Genomic DNA, 20,402 nt, shown 5'->3' with positions numbered 1-20,402 from the left:
AGGTTCAGCAACTCTCCTCCCCACCCTAACACCCCAAACCCTTCCCTGCCACTCCCCAGTGCGACAGCCTGCTGGTGAGCGTACCCGTCCCGAGGGTCCCTATCCCACTCTGTTGCCCACCGGCTGCCAAGATGACCTTCCTAAATTGAAGGGCTTCCGTGAGCCCAGCCCCCATCCAGACAACTCCAGTTCCTAACTCCACTGCCTGGCATTCAAAGCCCTCCAGGATTGGGCCCCTCCCCGCTTTGCAGGCTTCTTACATTTAACTCCCCTCCCCCTTTCCCGCCAGCATCCTTGTGGCCCAAGCTGGAGGCTCCATCTCCCAAATCTGGGCATCCTCACATGCTGAGCCCCGAGCCCGGAACTCTCCTCCTCCTCATCTCCATTTCCAGTTGGTTTCAAGTCTCAGCTAAAGAAGTCTCCCCTTCTCCGGGAAGCCTGTGGAAGGCTTGGGCCTTCTCCCTGGATGATCCTGAACTCTCTGCACAGACACAGTTGTTTACATGTTGCAAACCTCCCCTTCCCCCACCCCCCAATTAAACGGTAGCTCTCTAGGGCACAGGCACTTGGTCTTTCCTCGCAGCCTAGAGCCAGGGCCCAGGAAACAGCCAGCACTGACCCAGCGCCCTTGGTCCCGCGCCTCCCGCAACGAGAGGACAGGGTCTAGCTGTGTGACGGCCACAGGGGCCGGAGCGAGAAGCCGGGAGGGGACGGCTCCCGGTTACTGAGGGCATTCAGGCAGACACAAGTGCGTGATTTATAAAAGGTGAAAGTTTATTTCTCTGAGAGGGGCCTGCTGGGCCCAGAAGCTGGCGGGCGAGGCGGGCGGGCAGGCGCAGGGCCGCCGCTCTGGCTCCACTGCAGACCGCTACCTGTAGGAGTTGGCTTTGTGCTTGGGCAGGAAGGTGAAGGCCGGGGGGACGGGCCCCAGGAGCATCTCACTGCAAAGAAGCCAGGCAGGAGGATGAGAGGCTCTGGCGCTGCCGGACCCCCAGCCTCGGCCCAGGGACCCACAGCACCCCCACGGGCTGGACTCGCTATCGCTTCATCCACTGCCCTGCCTCACAGGGAAGGAAACTGCGCCCCAGAGAAGCACGGCCGGGATTGCGTCCTGGAGCTGGGCCAAAGGCCGGCGCTCACCAGAGCCTTCCCCCGCTGGGGGCAGGAGGCCGTCCTCAAGGGGCGCCCACCCGAGGGGGCAGCGGGCACTCAATGGACGGTCTCAGTCGGCAATGAGAGCCCAGCACAGGCATCCACAACAGATGCGGCAGGAAGCTGCTCTTCCTCAACGAGCCTCAGAGTGCTCCTCCGCAAGATGGGATGTGAGCCCTGCCTGGGTTCTGAGGGCTCAATGGGCAACACGGCAATTCTCCAAGGCATGGAGGGCCCCAGGCTGACCGCAGGGGAGACAGATTTCCTTCCCTCCTTTCTCCCGGAGGCCCCAGAGAGCCACAAGCAGAACGGGGCTGAGGGGCAGCCTTGGGGACAAACCTGATGGAGATCCAGTCGTCCACATTCTGGCTGGCCATCAGGGTCTCCAGGTGATCCCGCCCCAAGTAATAGGGAGGTCGCTCATTGATTTTCTGAGGCAGATGTTCCAGCAAGCCCACGGGGATGTACCTGTCCGTGCCAGAAACAAAGCGCAGAGGAGGCTGGGAGGGGGAAAGCCCTGCTCAGCACACCTCGGGACGGGTGGGGAAGAGGGGTCAGAACTTAAGGCAGGTGAGCCCTCAGTGCCCCCTGCACGGACCCTCTGCCACCGCAGCCTGCCCCGCCCCGGATTTGTACCTGCACAAGAAGGACAGCCACTCAAGAAGGAACTTGCGGGTTTTCTCCACCCCCTGTGTATCGGAGCCCCAGTGCTCCAGGCCATAGTTCGTGAAGTCCCGTAAGATGTCCAGTCGCTCCCCAGATGAGATGTCCCAGTGCCGCTGCTCCTTGATCTCGGTGAAGAGCCACGGTTTGATGAGAGCACCTCTGCAGGGCACATGCAAGCACGTCAGTCAGCGATCCAGCCGTCACCCAGCGTTTCCCAGCGCCGGGCTGGGTCCTGAACTGGATACGGATAAATGAAGCCGGTCCTGCCCTCCAGGACTCTTATTTACAGCACACACCTGGTAGGGGCCAGTGGCCAGGGAAGGGATCTCTGGTCTAGACAGTCACGTGAAGCGGGAATTAAGCCCCAGAGCCAGAGGGCTAGGCTCTTTGTGGAAGCGATGGAGAGTCAGCTCAGCCCTGGCTTCCACCCCAGCTGCCCGTTCTCTACAACGCTAAAACGCCTAACATCTCACAGACCTGTGGCCAGGAAGTTCCACGGCACTCAACTATCTCACAGGATAAGGAGCATTATACTCATTATCCCTATTTTACAGAGAGGGACACTGAGGCAAAGTGATTTGTCTGGGGTCAGCTAGGAGGTAATCAGGGTGGAAAAGAAGCCCGGATAACCCTCTTTGCCCCATACCATGCTGCTTCTCCCAAGCCACTAATGACAAAATTAGACCCTCACCTTAAACAACAGCCACCTAAAAGCGCCCAAAAGAACAAATTAGGACTCCTAAACCATAAACTAGACTTTCGCCCAAATACTACGGTGGCAGAAACTCCAAAGCAGTGACCTAGAATCCAGAACTGTGGCTCTGGCCTGCCCGCCGAAGCCGAGGGCCAGCTGCCAACCTCTGAGCTGGTCCGGCCTTCTGCGGAGGCACACAAGGACCAATTCTGCTCCCAGGAGCCCCCAGCCAAATGCCCAGTTCTGGAAAAGTGAGCTCCCGGGCTGCTCAGCCTGACTTCTGGGAAGCAGGGTTTTCATCAAGGGGTCCCCCTTTCAGCAGCAAGACCCTCAGGGATCCTGCCATTCTGCCAGGACCTCCAGCACATCCCCCACAAATGACCTCTGATGCAGAGCAGCTCCCACATCCCAGGCAGCCCACCCTAACTGTGGATAGCTCCCCCTCTGAAGAGGATGTCCCCTTAAGCCAAAATCTGCCTGCCTCAATGATGCAGACATTTCGGGGCTTAGGAGCCATCTTCAGTTATTGGGGGTCTGGTGATGGGCTTTTCTGAGCCTGGCTGGCCCAAACCTGAAACCTGCAAAGCCAAGTAAGAAAGGCTCACGCTCCTTTGGCCCGGCGCCCCTTCACATTAAGGTCACAGAGGACGGATGGCCAAGGGTGGTCTGGTCAGACATGGGCAAGACAACGGAGGCCCACGAGGGTGCCAGGGAACAGGGCTCGTCTGGCCCGTGGGTACCAGCTGGGGGAGCTCAAGGTCTGTGCTGCGGCTCTGGGGCGGCAGCCAGAAGGTGCCGGCGCTGAAACACCAAACCCTTTTTCTAACTCTTCTCCCCTTGCTCCCATGAGCTTCCACCAGGCACAGAACAAGTTTCAGAAGCAAAGATGCCACTTACTTACCGCGCAATCATAACCCCAGAAACTCCCGTCTCCAAGGCACGGTTGGCGTCTTCATAAGATAAAATGTCCCCATTTCCTGTAGTGGAGAAAACACGGGACTAAGCACTGTGAGTGCCCCGAGACCGGCCGGCACCGGAGAGAGGAGACTCCAAGGACAATGGCTTTCCTCCGATCACAGAGCCCGAGCCTGCCCTGCAGCCTGAGCACCGCAGCCCGGCTCCCGGGAGCCTGAGCATGGCGGGGGCCTCACCAAGGCTGCTGGAGGGCATCTCCAGGCACGGGGCGGTGCACTTGGGGCTGTTCAGGAAGCCAAGTGTGCATCTGAAACCTTGAGCCCTTCTCCTTGAATTAAAGGTGTCGCTGGGCTCTCTGCCTCCTGACGTGGCCTTCGTTCAGAGGGAAAATGCTCCTTGCTGCCCTCTGCCCTGAGTCACCTGCTTCTTCTAGACATGAAGTGTCTTCTGCAGGCTCACGAGCCGCTTCTGCGGAGGAGCCTTTCAAGGTGGTACAGAGGCTCTTAATCTGGGGCAGGGTAAGGGAGGTGAGGGCTGGGGAAGATGGATGGGAAAAATGATGCCCTTATTAAAAACTGGTTTTCTCTGCAATCCTACATGTTATTTTGCACACTTACTGTTACTGGGCGGGGGTCTACGGGCTGTAGCAGACACTAGGGGAGTCCATAACCCAGAGGTTAGATCCTTTGGTATGGAACCATCCTGGGGTAGGCGTCTGTAACAGGAGAATGGTAGGGGCAGGCGAGGGCTAACGGAAGGATCATTGAACATGAGTCAGAAAAGGTTTGTCATGTACTAACAGCTCAGCTTTGAGAAAATCAATCCACCTCTCTGGACCTCTTTCCTCATCTGCAAAATGAAAGGCTTGGACTAATCATCTCTAAGGTCGTCTAGGTCCAAAAGTAAGAGAGGTCAGTATTCTCCTTGAGGATGTCCTTGGGGCAGCTAGATGGTTCAGTGAGTAGAGCACCAGCCCTGAAGTCAGGGGGACCCGAGTTTAAATCTGACCTCAGACACTTAGCACTTCCTGGCTGTGTGAGCCTGGGCAAGTCACTTAACCCCAATTGCCTCAAAAAAAAGACTGTCCTTGTATCGCTCGCTCTGTGCTCCATGCGAGCACTTGCCATTTGGGGCTCTCCCTTACAGACTTTTAAGCAAGCATGTGTCTGGCATTCAGACCACGTGGCCGCCCAGTGCAGCTGCGCTCCGGAGTCTGAATGCTTGGCAATCCAGCTGGAGAAGGACCCCCGTGTCCGGCGCCTGTCCTGCTCGGTGGGCCCTCCTGAGACAGTGCAGATGGAGGCGGTTCCGTTTGCCGGCGTGGCGCTGGCAGACTGCCTGGGAGCCGCGGGCACACAACGGCTCTGCAGACCTTCGGGTGATGGTTGGCCCAATCCCTCTCCGGCTTTTCCTTGGAGCCTCCCAAATGCCGAGCTCACTCTGGCACAGAGTGCCCCGTCCCCAGAAGATGCCGCGCCGCGGCCTTCTCCCAGCGCTCCCCAGTCTCCGTCTGCTGTGCAGTCCCGCGCAGGGCTGGCGGCGGAGCTGGGTGTTGGGCAGCACAAGCAGCAGAGAATCCGTCCCTGCTTGGCCGTGTTGAACGAATTATCCACCTGCAACAAACCGCCTGCACCCGCTCTCTCTCCACTTGTGCCCTGGCTCAGTCTTCTTGAGCTACGTGATTTGCCCCCACAGCAGAGCAGTGGCCAGCGACGGTTTCTGTCCTCCTGGAGGGCATCCTGACCACGCTGCCGGAAACAGGCTCAAAAGCCCAAGGAGACACACCCAGCACGCTTCCCTCCACTGGTGACCGGGAAAGCCCGGGAGGCGAGCACACGGCTGGGAAAACAGGCTTGTCGGGGAGAGCCCCGGCCCCAAAGTCCGGAGGACCCAAGTTCAGATCCAGCCTCAGACAATAGCTGTGTGACCCCGGGCAAGTCACTTACCCCCAGTGCCTCGGAGGGGAAAAAAAGAAAGGCAATAAAGAAAGAAAACGGGCTTGTCTGCTCACCTGGACAGCAGGCAAACTTCCAGCCCGACTCCAGCTTCATCCAAGGGCTCAAAGGACAAAACCCCCAGAGCTGGGAAAGAGCTCAGAGCTCACCGAGAGACGAGGAGATGAAATCTCGGCCTTCTGGCCCAAGCTTTAAGAGTTATGATCCATTCTGTCCAAGGCCACTAAGTGGCAACTTCCCTCTTCTGACAGTAAGTCTTGGCCCTATGCATTTACACTATATTCCTATAAGAGTTCATAGCTCACACTAGTACTTTTTTGGGAAATGTTTGATATCTTTTTTCCAATTAAATGTAAAAACAATTTTAATTTTTTTTTTAAATATTGAGTTCCAAATTTTTCACTTTTCACTTCCTTGAGAAGGCAAGCACAGTCACACAAAAACAAATCTCCACACCATTACGTAGCACTTCAAGGTTTACAAGGGGCTTTACACCATTATTTCTCACCACCCAGTGAATTAAATGGTGCTACTATTGTCCCCATTTCACAGATAAAACTGAAGAGAGAGATCAATTGACCTGCCCAGGGTCACACAGCTAAGTATCCGAGACAGGATTTGAACTCACTCCTCTGTGCCTCTCCTGTGGGGAGTGGAGATCCACGCACAGAAGCTCCTGAGATTCCAGGTGGTGGTAGGTGATCAGGACTGAAGCCTGAGCCATTTGTACAAGAGAAGGGGGAGAGAGGAGGAAGGAGGAAGAGGCACGGGATCTGGAAGGAGACACTGGCATGGAGTGCATTTGGACTTGGGGACCTGGGTTCAAATCCCATTCTACTAGCGACGTGACCCCTGGCAAGCCAGCTTTGTATCTCCAGCACTTAACAAAGCACCTGGAAGACAGCAGGTGCTTAAGAAATGGCCGCTGAAAGATATGATGATCAATTCTGATGGACTCTTTTCAACAACGAGATGATTCAGTCCAGTTTCAATGGTCTTGTGATGGAGAGAGCCGTCTGCACTCAGAGAGAGACTGTGGGGACTGAGGGTGGATCACAACGTAGCATTTTTATTGCTTTTTGTTGTTTGCTTGCATTTAATTTTCTTATTTTTCTCCCTTTTTGATCTCATTTTTCTTGTGCAGCAAGATAATTGTATAAATAAGTATGCATGTATTGGATTTAACATATTTTTACCACGTTTAACAGAACATTTCTTTAAATGCCTGCTGACTTGACCTGCCCCAGCTGGAAAATGAAGAGTTTGAACTAGTCTCCCAGCTATTTTAAAGTCCTACCACCCCCAGAGAGCCGAGGACAGGGCCGGATCCTGGGCGTACGTACCAAACAGGGGCATGGGGCTGGCCACGTCGACGCAGTGCTGTATGTATGTCCAATCGGCGCCCTTGGTGTAGCGCTGCTCCCGGGAGCGGCCGTGGAGCTAAGACGAGAGGGAAGGGAGAGGAGGAAGAGACCGTCAGCAATCTCCTACGGTCAACAGGAAAGGAGGAAGGGGAGCACCACGGGGGCTCTGCGCGGCAGGCCAGAGCGGAGGGGCCTCCAAGGTGGCAAACAGCCTCGAGCAGGGGGAAGCTTCAGGGAGACCACGCGGCGCGTTCGGTGGTTAGTCCCCGGGGATTCCTTGGCCCCCAACTCCTGATCTGACAACGATCTCTCAGACAGAAGCTGGCAGCTCTTTGTACAGTGGAGCAAACCGCGGGCAGAGGTCCAGGGCCCTGACCCTAAAGCAGCTCAGGGGTCTGAGGTCGGGCAGGGAGTGGCAGGGACTCCCAAGAGCTGCCCTCCACGTCCCCCGCCCGCCTCCACAACGCTGGTGCTTCCCTGTGCAGAGACCCCGGAGTGAGGGGCCCGGCGGGCGGCATCTGCTGCTGAAGAGCTCGGAGCCACGAAAGAAGCCTGGATTCGGGCCCCTCCCACCCCCCAAACCTGCCTCGCCCGCTGCTTCCTCAGTGCGCCACGGGAGACGCTCTCGGAGGCGCTGTCCAGCTCCAAGTTCGGGGCTGCTTTTGGCCCTGCCCCGCCCCCTGCCTCAGGCCGTCTCCCCCTCCACCCCAGGTCAGGGAAGGGATCCATGCCCTTGTCATGGGTCTGTGCTTCAGCCGAGGGGGGCCCTGGGGCATGAGACAAAGGGGTAAAGCCGCCTACTCCTCCTGGGACCTCGGAGTCATTCCCGCCTTTCCCACCGGGCCCAGTGCAGGCCCGCCCGCCCTGCCAGCGCCCCCCGCCCCCTCACCGTCGCGAGCGCCACTCCCCACTCCCGAAGTTCAGGTAGGAGCCGGTGGGCCAAGTTGACCTTCTCTTGCACCCCGGTCCTGATCTTCACAGTCAGAGGCACATCCAGCACCTGGAGGAGAGCAGAGAGGACTGTGGCCGGGCCGGCCGGGCCGCGCTCCCAGGGCCCGGCCCGAGAAAGCGGCCGCACTTACCTGGTCCATCCCGCGGACGATCTGCTCGAACTTGTGGGAGCGGTTCATTAAGGCGCAGCCCCCGCCCTGTGGAGGAAGCGGGGGAATGCTGAGCCCGCCCCGGGCCCACCTCATTCTGGGCACATGAGCGCCCATGGGCGGCTCTGGCCATTTGTGCCCAGGAAGGTCACAAGGCTGACAGGCAGGACGAGGCCGAGATGACCGAGCGGGCCCTGACAGGCCCCGTGGCTGAGGGGAGAGACTTGGCAAAGGTGCCGGAGTGGGGACGGGGGGAGACCGGGGGGGAGGACGGGGCCCAGGGCCAGCCAGGGACCACAGCAGGAGTCTGAGGGAGGAGGTGAGCTGACGGGGGGAGGACAGACACTGGAGGACTGAGCCGACGTGCAGGAGGGGGGAGCACAACACCAGTTCTGAATGGGGCTGCGGGTGCCCAGGATGGCACCGGGGGAGTCCCAAAGAGGGAAAGAGCAGAAAGACAAAACAATGAGGACCGTGTCCCGCTCCTCCTGTGTGACTCCCGGGGAAGCAGGAGAGGAGACGTGGTGGCCCAGGCCTTTAAGTCACTCTGAGGGGCCCACCTCCTGCTCGGGGGTAACAGGTGGGGAGCCTGCCAGGCAGGGCACAGAGGCCGGGAGGAGCTGGGTAGGGAAAGGGCAGGGGGGTGGTCTGGAGACCATCCCAGGGGTGGGGGGATGACCTGGGGCCCGTCTTCCCACCTTCTGGGGGGCTGACCACTCACCCAGAGGCTTCTACGCCTTGAGCCAAAGGTGCAGGCTCCAGCAATGACAGGAACTTCACCTCTCCCCTCGCTGAAGGGGAGCGGCTGGGAGGAGGCAGGGACGCAAGGGGAGGGGCAGCCGGCCCGGGTGACCTCTAAGGGCCCTTCTCTCTCCACACTTCAATGATGCCTCCATTTCCCCCCCCCCCCGAGGCCGTCACTGGCCAGGGACAAGCAGAGGCCACGGGGAGAGGTTGGCCGGGACAGCCCCAGCACGACGGGGAAGGGCCCAGAGCCGTGGGAGCCTCCGCGGCCGAGGGTCCCCTACCTTCTTGTACACAAGGTCGATGGGGCAGCCGACGTTGATGTCCACAAAGTCGACCTCCACAGTCCGATTCAGCAGCTCGGCACACTTGGTCATGGTGTCCGGAAAGGCTCCCTCCAGCTGTGGGAGAGAGGCCGGGGCGGTTCCCTCCCATCACACACGCCCTGGCCAGGAAGGAGCAGAGTCCTCGGGGGAGAAGCCCTGGGCCTGGGGTCAGTGGGCTCGAGTTCAATGCCGGCTCCCCAAGTCCCGTGCCGCCTCTGCCCAGAGAGGGGGCCCAAACGTAGTGGCCCTCGGAAAGCTCTCCCGGAGAGGCCCCTCTCTGACAGCCCGCCCAGCGGGGGTCCCTCGAGCCCAGGGAACGCCAGAGCCAGCGCCCTGCCCAGCACGCCAGGCAGACCTGTGGGGCAGGACCAGCTGCCCACCACTGTGGGGCCCCTGTGTCCTCGGGGAATCCTGCTCCCAGCGGTTCCAGGGCGCACAGAGCAACAGCTGGGCACCTGACTGGGCCCTCGCCCTGCTGCCCGACAGTGGTGAGAAACGGACCCGAGTTTAGCCAAAGACACCGAGGCACCAGGGCCTGGGGGGGCTGAGAACTCCCCGTTTGGCAGAGAGAGGGAGCCAGAGATACTGGCACAGACCCGAGCCCAGGGGGCAGAAGGCAGGGTCCCGGGAGAGCGCAGCCCTGGGAACGGGGGGGGCACGAGAGTGTGACTCCCGAGGTAGGAGCGCCGAGGAGAGGGGGCGTCTGAGTCACCCCAGATTTATAAACAGTGGCTTTGGGTACGTTCAGGCACTTGAGTCGTGTCCTGCCTGACCCCTGCAGAGATCCCGGAGCAGTTTGCCTTTCCTGCTCCAGCTCATTTTACCAAAGAGACTTGCCCAGGGTCCCACAACAGGTAAACGTTCAAGGCCAGAGCTGAACTCAGGAAGAAGAATCATGGCCCCACACCTAACAATCCCAGCCTGGGCTAACGGCAGCGGGGGCCCGGTCGGTCCCACCCTCTGCCCCCACGGGCTCACCGAGTCTGGACCAGGCAGCCCCTTGAGCGCCCCCCGGAGGGAGGGCGGACACTGACCTGGACGCCAAAGAGGTCCTCCGTGTGGTGCCGCTTGAGCAGGGCCCACTCGGACGACTGGCCCTGCAGCAGGTTGGTGCACACGGCCATCTCCCCGCAGGTCACGTCGGCTCCAAACCGCTTGCAGATCCTCCGGAAGGGCAGATTGCCGCACTGAAAGCCCCAACACAGAAACCCGCGGCCACATCAGAGCCCGGCTGCCGGAGCTCCCCCGCAGAGCCCAGGCCCCCCCCCCTTCTCCCAAGGAAAGGGCAGTTGGTCACTCAGCCCTCGCCGAAGTCGGCCCCATTCTCAGGTCCCCGGAGAGGCCACAGAAACACCCGGGTACAAAAAGCAGCCTGGAGAGTACGGGAGAGCCGGGGGCCGAGGCCACCTCAGAACGAAGGCGTCTGAGCAGAGACGGGGGCTGCTGCTCCCAGCCTCCCACAAAAGGCCGGCCCTTCTCCCGGGGAAGGGGCCTGCCCAGGCGCCAGAAAGGGGGGAGCCCCCTCTGCGGGGTCTGGGTCCCCGTCCGATGTGGGGGCCAGGCCGCGCTGTTCAGAAGCCACAATGTGACAGCCCCTCTGTGGGTGCCAGCGACAGACTGGCTAAAAGCCTCCGGTCCGAGGGACTCTTGGTGCAGTATGAAGCGCTCAGAGAAAAGCGGCCAGGTGCCCGGGAACTGCTGCAAAGCAGCAGGAGCAGAATCAGTAGAACAAGTGACCAAAGGAAACACGGAGGGAAGTTTAAAAAGCCCCAAGAGAAAGATGGACTCAGAGTGAGGAAAACCAGTCCCCTCACGCTTCAGAGGAAACCGAGCCCCTCCCCCCGGCAGAGGAGACGAGGACACACATCGGGCACCTGTAGTAAGATAGTTTGGGGACCACTTTCTTATTAACGTTTCCTTGAAAAGGGGTAGTAAATGAACTAGGGTGCAAAGACAAGGGGAGTTGTTAAAACAGATTTTACAGCAAAACCAAATCGTTGGATTCTAAGGTATCATGTGCAGGGGAAGAAAGTTCTCAGAGGAGCCTGGCAAAGCACCAGCTTGAAAAATCCCAAGGAGTGCTCCTCACCGAGCAGCCGTGGGCAGGGAGGGGGGACAAGCTCTCCCACCCTCACCCCCTGCCTGCCTCCAGACCCATTGGGAACCAGCTCCTGAGCCAGAGGCCGCCAGCCTTGGCCTGACTGCTCAGTGAAATAAATCCAGCTTGCTCGGGCTGACAGGCTCCCAGAACAAGCAGCCCCTATATGGCATTACCCTAGAATGGGGCACAGAAGCCCAAACAAATAAGCAAGGAGGAGCAACGACTGCCAGGGGGATAGTCGGGAGAGAAAGAACGAGGGATTCTAAGGACCCACATTCAAAACTAAGTCTGGATGGATCAGAGGGAGCTGACCTTCACACCGCTTCGGGACCAAGGCATTGTGCATTTACAGCTCCCCCACCATGCCAGGGGAGGCTCCTGCCCTGGCACACAGACACACACCACTCCTTTAAAAAGGTTCAAGCATCCTCAGGAAAAGCAGCCCACTCCTCACCCTGCCAGGGCTATCCCCATTTCATAAATGGGTAAACTAAGGCCTGGGAGAGAGACCGAGGGCCCTTTCTTCCAAAGGAATCCTGGGTTGTGGTTGTGTCTAGGGATGATTCTAAATTTATTCTGAGACCAGGAATCAAGACGAGGACCTAAAGGCATAAATTACATCAGCCCAGAGCAGACAAACCTGGTTTCCTAAAGAAGCATCGCAGAAAAACAGCAAAAGCAACAGTTGTGGAAGGAAAAGCCTCAGCTTCTCCGGTTCCACCTCTGGGGCTCCCCTGACCCAGGCTGTAGCATGAGGGGGCTCACAGCAGACCCTGGAGTTCCCAGGAACCCCACTGCCCTTCCGAACCTTTATAAAAATGGGCTTTGGACAGATGGTATTGGAGGGGCCCTCCGATCCGACAGGCTGTGGTCACCTAACAGAGAGCCAGAGGGGACAGGGACTTACCGTGGTGAGCGGGGCCAGATAGAGCTTGTGCTGGATGTTTAGCTAGAAAAGAAGGAGAGGGATCACCAGTGTGAGCAACCACGGCCAAGAACTTGCCAGGAGGAGGGCCAGCCTGCCCTGAGACACAGGCACTGCCCCCCCTCCCACCAGCCCCTTCCTTGGGGGCCGAGGAAAGCTTCATGTTCACCAGCACCAGTGCGCTTCCGCGTCCTGGGGAAAAGGAGACCGCGAGGGTCCAGAGGTCGGCCCCAGCCTTCCAGGTCACCACCTTCTCCCCGCCTTTCCCCTCCCAGAAAGCTCCATTCTTTGAGCTCGGTTAAAGGCCGACACATCCTCTGGACACCTTTCTGACCACGCCAGCACACGCTGAGCCCCCCAAGCCTCTGGGGACAAGCACCCTCAGGACCCCTCATGCACTAGCATTGCTACTTAACCCTTTAACTGCTGTCCCACTCAGGCAGTGGGAGCTGGAGCTAAAACACATTTGGGAAACTGTGCTTGACTTTCAACAATTCCAGCTGCACGCTGTTGTTTAATTCTACTCTTTTAATATTAATTTTTTAAATTAAATTTTGTTTTTAGGTCCAAATTCTCTCCTTTCCCCTTCCCTACCTTGGCCTGCTTTCTCAAATAAGCAAGAAAAACAAAGCCCATCACAAACACACCCAATCAAAACAAACATGACTGCGTTGTTCAAAACCCAAACTATCATCTTCCACCTGCTCCCTGCTGCCTCCTCAGCAAGAGGCCTCCTCCCGAGTCCTCTGGAGCTCCCCAGGATACACGGGGCGGAGGGGAGGCCACGTCAGCCGGCCCGAGCCAGGGAAGCAGCTTCCAGCCTCGTCTCTAACGCTCACCCGCTGTACCACAGCCCCTCCCGGCTCCCGCTGTCACCTGCAGAGCCAAGGCTCGCGGGTCCTGTGCAGCTTGAGAGCCACAATCTCCGGCTGGGAATCTTGGACCACCACTTTCCCAAGCTTCTCCCAACATTCCCAGTGACCCAAGAGGGGCAGAGGCAAGGATGGGAGACCCAGCTCTAAATCCCAGTCTCCCCATCGGATCATGCAAACTCGGCTTTCTCAGTGTGTGTGACTTGCCTTCCCCTAGGGCTGCCAGTCTTCCAGGCACAGGGAACGTCTTCCTTTGGGTACTGGCTAGTGCAGGGCTGAGCCCCCGGGGAGGTCAGCTCAGACTTGCCAAAGGGAAGATACAAAGTCCATCTTAAGTTACGCTGGCCCTTTTGGTGACCACAGGCTCAAGGCACAGCTGGCTCCCATCGCAGGAACAAGGTTTTCTAGGTGGGAAGTAGGGGTCGGGTAGCCAAGGAAGAAAAGACTGAGAAGAAACCCTGGCACCTGTCATACATACCCTTTTCTTCTCACAGGGCCGGAGTCTGATGAGGTCCTCATCAGTCAGGTGCCCCGAGGTACAGACGGTGCTTCTCTGGGGGGTGGCTCCTTGCTCTGGGATCCCTGAGACAGTTTCTGACTGTGGTAACCCTGATTCAACACTTGCCAGAGACTCATGGGCTTCACCACTGGCAGAATTGGGGGCCATGAGTCCCGGGGAGTCAATGGAGGTCTCTGGCCCAGCGGTAGGCATCGGAGTCTGGTCCTTCCCAGTCCCTACCCTTCCTGACTTAGACAGCTGCTTCAGGTACTTCTCTGAGAGATCAAACTGGACTTTCTTCTTTCGAAGCTGATGCTGGAGGTCTTTGCTGAGACCATTGCTTGTGAGTTTCTGGCCCTCCCATTGTTTCACCAGCTCCTCCTTCACCAGGTTCTGGTGCTGGGGACCCAGGTGGGCCCTGGCAAAACGGCACGTCACACCATAGATGCATTTCCCAAAGGTCTCAAACAGGACACACTTGTCCCCAAGGTCTGGGGGTTTGGAGGCCAAGTAAGTGTCCACGTCATGCAGAAAGCGGCAGCGCTCGCCAAAGAAGCATTTTTCAGCTGACTCCTTGACAGAGGAGATAGAGGGGGTAAACTATGGTTATAAATGGCCGCATGAGCAGCCACTGCGTCAGCTCGTTTTGAGAGGATCCTATGGGGGAAGGAAGAAGGGAGTACTGGGAAGTGACAGAAGCGTAAAAAGCCATCAATAAAACGTTATTCTTTGTTCATGAAGCTCTAAAAAGAAGCATGAGAGAGAAGAGGGAGGGGGAGAGAGAGAGAGAGAGAGAGATGCTTTTCAGAAGCAGGAGTTTTGTCAGGCAGTCTGCTGGGTACCCGGGGGTGTGTGCTCTTGCCTAACCCTCTCTGACCTTGGGCCCACTCCAGAAAGCAGCAGGACATCTGGCTGTAGGTTGGCCATAAAGCAAAACACAGAGTCCACAGCTCCAGACACCAGACCTTTCTCTACAATGAACTCCCTGTGCAACTTGAATGGGTTTCTTCACTGGTCTAGCATCCAAGATTCCTCATTTAGTGATAATCTATCTCTAGCCCAGTCTGCATCCCCGGGGTGTGGAGGGGCTCAGAGCAAGAGAACCATGGTGTTGGCATTTAAGGGGCTTTCCAAATGGACTTACACCTGTTATCTCACTTTAAAGGTGGGATGTGACTACAGGACATCTAATCAAATTCAAGGCCTGTAAGAGACTAAAAACAATGGAGCTTCAAGAGCTCTGAGGCCAGGACACTAGACAAGGACATCCCTGGAAAAATCATTGCCACTCCAATTGTACTACTCCACCCACACTGCCCAGCAATACCCACTGAAGGGGGCAAAACTCTAGGCAAAGCCCGAGGCCTGACCTGATGGAGACCTTAGACCAGAGGCTGCAAACCAAGGACTCTGCTCCCCCTCCACAGTAGCTGAGATGGGCTCACCTGGATCAGTGATGGACATAACCTGTGGTCATCATAGCGAGTTGGTTTCATGTGGGGTCTGCTCTTGTTCTGGCCCCGGGCCTTCCTCTTCTGCTGGGTCTCCCCCTCTCCCACTCCCGGAGACTGCCTTTCCAGACCCTCCTCTTGTCCATCATCAAGCTTGAGTCTTTTGGCTCCAGGCTCAGATGAGTCACAAATAGATGATCCAGTCTCGGCTCTCTCACTGTCTGGCTCTCCGACAGCTTGGTCACCTGAGCTTTTCCCTCTGCTTTCGAGGAATGTGTGGAACTGTTCCTTTGTAGCGAGGTACCTACAGTGGGGAAAATGTGGTCTTGTTAGTCAAACCAGAATCTCAGAGACAGAAAAGCCTTCAAAGAGTATCTAGTTTATTCTGGACCTGAACAGGAATAATACCTCTCACAACATTCCCTGTAACTACTCGGACTCCAATTAAAGATCCCCTGTGTGGGCCAATCCACTCCCTCCTATTAGGTGCAAAGCACGGTGCTGGTTCTAGAACCTCTGCTTCAAGAGAGTCTTTTAGATCATAGGATTTAGGATGGAAAGGAACCTTTGGAAATCACCCGGGTGTATCCCCTCCTTTTAGAAGCAGAAAGAAAAGCACAGAGAAGATCCCTTGCAAACAGGCCATAAGTAGCAAACTAGGATTAGCTCTGAGTCCTCTGATTCTAGGGTCAGAGCACTTTTTACTGCACAGGGCTGCAGATATAAGGTCTTACAAAAAATGGTTCTTTTAGAAGTTTAACTTCTAATTTTTAAAACTGTTTTCATATAGCATTCTAGGCATCATACTCCTCTGACTACAATGGCTCTCTTAAAAAGTGGCACCTGGGCCCACACATAGGAATCGAAATTCCAGATGAGATCTGGATCATAAATTACAGAAAATCTTTTTATTACTTTTTTCAAATAGTCAACTCAAATGGCCAGATGCTGTCTTCATAAACTGGGGCAACAAGGATGTCCTAAAGGAGCCCTCAAATCCCTCCTAGTCCTGTGGTTGCAGACTTGGACTGCCAGCAATTTCAGAAGAGCCTGTTTCTTCCAATTTGGTGTCTGGTTGATTTTATGAACTTAAACGCAAGGCTTAATGTTTCTTCTTAAATTCACCAGATAAGAGGCATTTATAAATGCAAGGTCCAGTCATCAAAAAAATAAAGTAAAATACAATGTCTCCATACTATCCCAGGAAAGAAGGCATTAAATTATAGGTAGGAAGCATTTATAAATGCAGGGTTCGGTCATATAAAAAAAAAAATGCGTCTCTGTACTATCCCAGGAAAGGAGACATTAAATTATAGGTAGGAAGCATCTATAGATACAGTATCCAGTCATTAAAAAAAAAAATACAATGTTTCCGTACTATCCCAGGAAAGGAAATGATACAGAGTAAGCTTTGATTTGTATTGGGATGAACAGGGTTTAAATCCTACCTCACGACCTTCATCATCCTTACCCACTGTCACCTCCACCTGGGAAGCCCCTCCCACTCCTCCCCTTCTCTTCGATCCCACGGCCCCCACACAAGCTCAGGCTCCCCGGGACCGCTGGGACAGCCTCCTAACTGCTCGCCCTACTTCCGGTCCTTCCCGCGCCGACCCTAAAGTATAGGTCTGAGAACGCCTTTGCCCGGCACAGTAAGTGCGAGAGTTTCCTCCTGCCTCTAGGCTAAAATACAAATGCCTCTGTTTAACGCTTTCAAAGCTCTTTAACACGGAGCTCACCACGCGTTAGTCTCCTTGGAGGGTTTTCCGCGGCAGAAAACAGGTTTATTTACTGCTCCTTGGGCACCTCCGCGCCTTTGCATGAGCCCTCCCTCCCCCCCCTCCCGGCATCCCCAGCTTTCCTCAAAACTCAAGGGCTACCGAAGCCTAGATTGTACTGGTGCCCACAGTTTACTTTCTCTGCTCCCCACGTCCCCTGATCCCCACCCACCACCTCCCAAGTCCTCTGCCACTTTTTACTTACTTGGGATTAACCAGCGGAAACAGGGATTATGCGTTCTACATTGGGCAGACTACAAATCCCAGCATGCAGCAGTACCTGTCAAAGCACCACGTGCAGCCAGACACTCAGCCCAGCATACAATAGTGGTCCCCGGGGCACTCCAAATCCCGGCATGCATCTCGGCCCGCCAAATGCTAAATCCCAGAATGCAGCGTACTTTAAGTCAGTCACTAAACTCCGGCATGCAACGCGGCCCCGGCCAGAGACCAAGTGTCTTGCAAGCCGTAACTCTGCTCAAGCCCTCACGTTTCCCCTCAGCTTTGCTACTCACTGAGGTTTGATGGGTGCTACGCCTCTCTCCGAAGGGCCGGTTCCCACAATCTCGCTTCTTTGATCAAGTGTCTCCTCCGCCATTGCCGGGCCAAGGACCCAGGCGAGAAAGGTTTTCCCTTGCGGCGCCTGCGTAGAAGGGAGCTGGCACACGTGCGTTGAAGCGCTTGGTCTGCGTGGGCGTCCTGCGACGTAGGGGAGTTTGTCGTGCGTGCGTGTACGTTCTCTCCCTCTGCCGGGATTTTCTATACGCATGGAACCTCAGCCCATTCCCTTTGGATGAAGGCGCCTGCGCAATATCTCCCAGAACCGCCTCCCTCCCCAGATTGGTGCTTTTTTTAAGGAAGGGGCGGAGCTGCGGAGAAGATGGAACTCAGGTGTGGTGATCTGAATGATGGGATTTCTCTGGTAGTCTTGTAAGGGCTCTTGTTAAGAGGAGGTAACGTTCTCCTTTCTCTGGGAGGCGGGCTCTAAAAATAGACCGAAAGAATCCTCACCCCCCCCAAGGGCGGAGCCAAGATGGCAGAGAGGACACATGTTTCATTCTAATCCCCCCTTCTACCCTCACTACTAATTACCAAATTCAGCCTCTGAAATAGTACTTAACTGGTAAAATCCGGGAATATTGGGAGTACAACAAATTACCAGCCAACAATAATCTGGAAGATGGCCAGAAAAGGGCGGGAGGAGGCCAGCGCAGAAAGGGAGGCAGAACACAGCACACTGAGCGGACCAGGGGCAGGGGTGGTCTCCAAAGGTGGAGAGCTTGCAGGGAGGACTCTACTGCAGGGAGGACTCTACCGCAGGTTGGCTGCTCTACTTTGGTTGCAAAGTAGATCAGCAGAGAAGTTACACCTCTGCTAAAGGTAGAGTGTACGCCAAAAACATCAGAATCAGGATATACCCACCCAGCATCAGAAGTGACTCAGCACAGACCACGGCACAGCTGTGCAGCCGCATTCTGCAGCTTTTGCCCAGAGCAGTCTGCACACCAGGGGGGCTCTGCTCAGGGCAGCCACACTTCTGCACACCAGGGGGCACTGGAAAAGGTTGGGTGTGGAGGGCTCTACCCAGGACAGTGGGACTGCCGAAGCACAGCCACTCTTCCCAGGGCAGTGACACTTCTGCTGCAGGGCTCTTCATAGGTCATTTCTGCAGCTTGGATGCTCTTTGCAGCCCATTTGCAGGACAGCTTCTGTCCATCTATCTATCCCTGTTCTGTAGAGGAAGCTGGTAATCTCCTTGCCCTGAAAGCAAGGAGTTTTTTAAAAATGATTAAAAAAACCAAGCAAACTCTAAATATTGATAGCTTCTCTATAGAAAGAGAGCAGGTTTCCAAACCTGAAGAGACTAATAGCAGACAGTCTCCAGACAAAATCCCAAGGGAGGATGTAACCTGATCCCCATCAGACAAGCTCTCCTAGAAGAGATTATAAAAGATCTTTAAAAAGAGCTAGAAGAAAAATGGGGAAAGGAAAGAGAAGCACTGAAATGTGAATTGGAAAAAGTATATAACTCCCATGAAAGTAGGATTTGTGAATTGAAAAAAAAAAAATTCAAATACCTAGGAGCCACACAAGGATCACTCAGGATCTAGCTGCTTCCACATTAAAGGATCGAAGGTCCTGGAATCTGATATTCTGAAAGGCAAAAGAATTTGGAATGTAGCCAAGAATAAACTACCCAGCTAAGCTGAGCATTTTCTTCCAGAGAAGAAGATGGACATTCAATGAAACAGGTGAATTCCATTTATTCCTAATGAAAAAAACAGAACTAAACAAAAAAATTGATCTCCAAATATAGAACTCAAGAGAAGAATAAAAGATAAAAAGAACTCTTGAGAACTGTATTTCTTGTTATGGGCATACATAAAGAGTGGGTATATAATTTGATTTTACTATTATGAAACAAAAAAAAAAAAATTCAAATACCTAGGAGCCACACAAGGATCACTCAGGATCTAGCTGCTTCCACATTAAAGGATCGAAGGTCCTGGAATCTGATATTCTGAAAGGCAAAAGAATTTGGAATGTAGCCAAGAATAAACTACCCAGCTAAGCTGAGCATTTTCTTCCAGAGAAGAAGATGGACATTCAATGAAACAGGTGAATTCCATTTATTCCTAATGAAAAAAACAGAACTAAACAAAAAAATTGATCTCCAAATATAGAACTCAAGAGAAGAATAAAAGATAAAAAGAACTCTTGAGAACTGTATTTCTTGTTATGGGCATACATAAAGAGTGGGTATATAATTTGATTTTACTATTATGAAACAAAAAAAAAAAAATTCAAATACCTAGGAGCCACACAAGGATCACTCAGGATCTAGCTGCTTCCACATTAAAGGATCGAAGGTCCTGGAATCTGATATTCTGAAAGGCAAAAGAATTTGGAATGTAGCCAAGAATAAACTACCCAGCTAAGCTGAGCATTTTCTTCCAGAGAAGAAGATGGACATTCAATGAAACAGGTGAATTCCATTTATTCCTAATGAAAAAAACAGAACTAAACAAAAAAATTGATCTCCAAATATAGAACTCAAGAGAAGAATAAAAGATAAAAAGAACTCTTGAGAACTGTATTTCTTGTTATGGGCATACATAAAGAGTGGGTATATAATTTGATTTTACTATTATGAAACAAAAAAAAAAAAAAAAAAAAAAAAAAAAAAACATAAAAAAAAAAGTTAAATATCTACTTGGAAAAATAACAGACCTGGAAAATAGATCTCGGAGAGAAAATCTGAGGATTATTGAACTTCCTAAAAATTATGATGAAAAAAAGAGCCTGGACACTATTTTTCAGGAAATTTCCAGGAAAATATCAAAGAGAACTGCCCAGATGTTATAGAAACAGAGGGTAAAATAGACATTGGAAGAATTAATCGAACACCTTCCGAAAGAGATCCCAAAATAAAAACTCCAAGGAATATTGTGGCTAAATTTCAGAACTATCAGACTAAGGGAAAAAGCAGCCAAAAAAAAAAAAAAATTCAAATACCTAGGAGCCACACAAGGATCACTCAGGATCTAGCTGCTTCCACATTAAAGGATCGAAGGTCCTGGAATCTGATATTCTGAAAGGCAAAAGAATTTGGAATGTAGCCAAGAATAAACTACCCAGCTAAGCTGAGCATTTTCTTCCAGAGAAGAAGATGGACATTCAATGAAACAGGTGAATTCCATTTATTCCTAATGAAAAAAACAGAACTAAACAAAAAAATTGATCTCCAAATATAGAACTCAAGAGAAGAATAAAAGATAAAAAGAACTCTTGAGAACTGTATTTCTTGTTATGGGCATACATAAAGAGTGGGTATATAATTTGATTTTACTATTATGAAA

At 54.0% G+C, this 20,402-nt stretch overlaps 1 protein-coding gene across 1 annotated transcript; it reads right to left on the bottom strand.

The window, feature by feature from the left end:
- Nucleotides 1-753: 753 nt before the first annotated feature.
- On the bottom strand, nucleotides 754-18,594 carry DUS3L (dihydrouridine synthase 3 like). Its single transcript, XM_051971795.1, has 13 exons — nucleotides 17,058-18,594; nucleotides 14,759-15,068; nucleotides 13,293-13,886; nucleotides 11,925-11,966; nucleotides 9,951-10,103; nucleotides 8,875-8,991; nucleotides 7,829-7,894; nucleotides 7,636-7,746; nucleotides 6,726-6,822; nucleotides 3,414-3,489; nucleotides 1,789-1,977; nucleotides 1,492-1,620; nucleotides 754-941 (listed from the first exon to the last, which is right to left on the bottom strand). The coding sequence occupies exons 1-13, from the start codon at nucleotides 17,309-17,311 to the stop codon at nucleotides 869-871; spliced, it is 2,211 nt and encodes a 736-aa protein (XP_051827755.1). The 5' UTR covers nucleotides 17,312-18,594; the 3' UTR covers nucleotides 754-868.
- Nucleotides 18,595-20,402: the final 1,808 nt, after the last annotated feature.

The sequence above is a fragment of the Antechinus flavipes genome, chromosome 1, assembly GCF_016432865.1.
Source record: "Antechinus flavipes isolate AdamAnt ecotype Samford, QLD, Australia chromosome 1, AdamAnt_v2, whole genome shotgun sequence".
NCBI classification, from domain to species: Eukaryota; Metazoa; Chordata; class Mammalia; order Dasyuromorphia; family Dasyuridae; genus Antechinus; species Antechinus flavipes.
Note: the sequence above shows the minus strand (reverse complement) of the source record. Positions and strands in the feature narration are given on the sequence as shown.

Bases quoted from the DNA above. Each gene is read 5' to 3' on its own strand.
- DUS3L (XM_051971795.1), bottom strand. From the start codon at position 17,311: ATGCGTATAGAAAATCCCGGCAGAGGGAGAGAACGTACACGCACGCAC. The intron at 13,887-14,758 runs GTGAGCCCATCT...TCCTCTGTCAAG, and splicing joins TATGTCCATCACTGATCCAG to GAGTCAGCTGAAAAATGCTT. The intron at 6,823-7,635 runs GTGAGGGGGCGG...CTCTCGTCTTAG, and splicing joins GGGGAGTGGCGCTCGCGACG to CTCCACGGCCGCTCCCGGGA.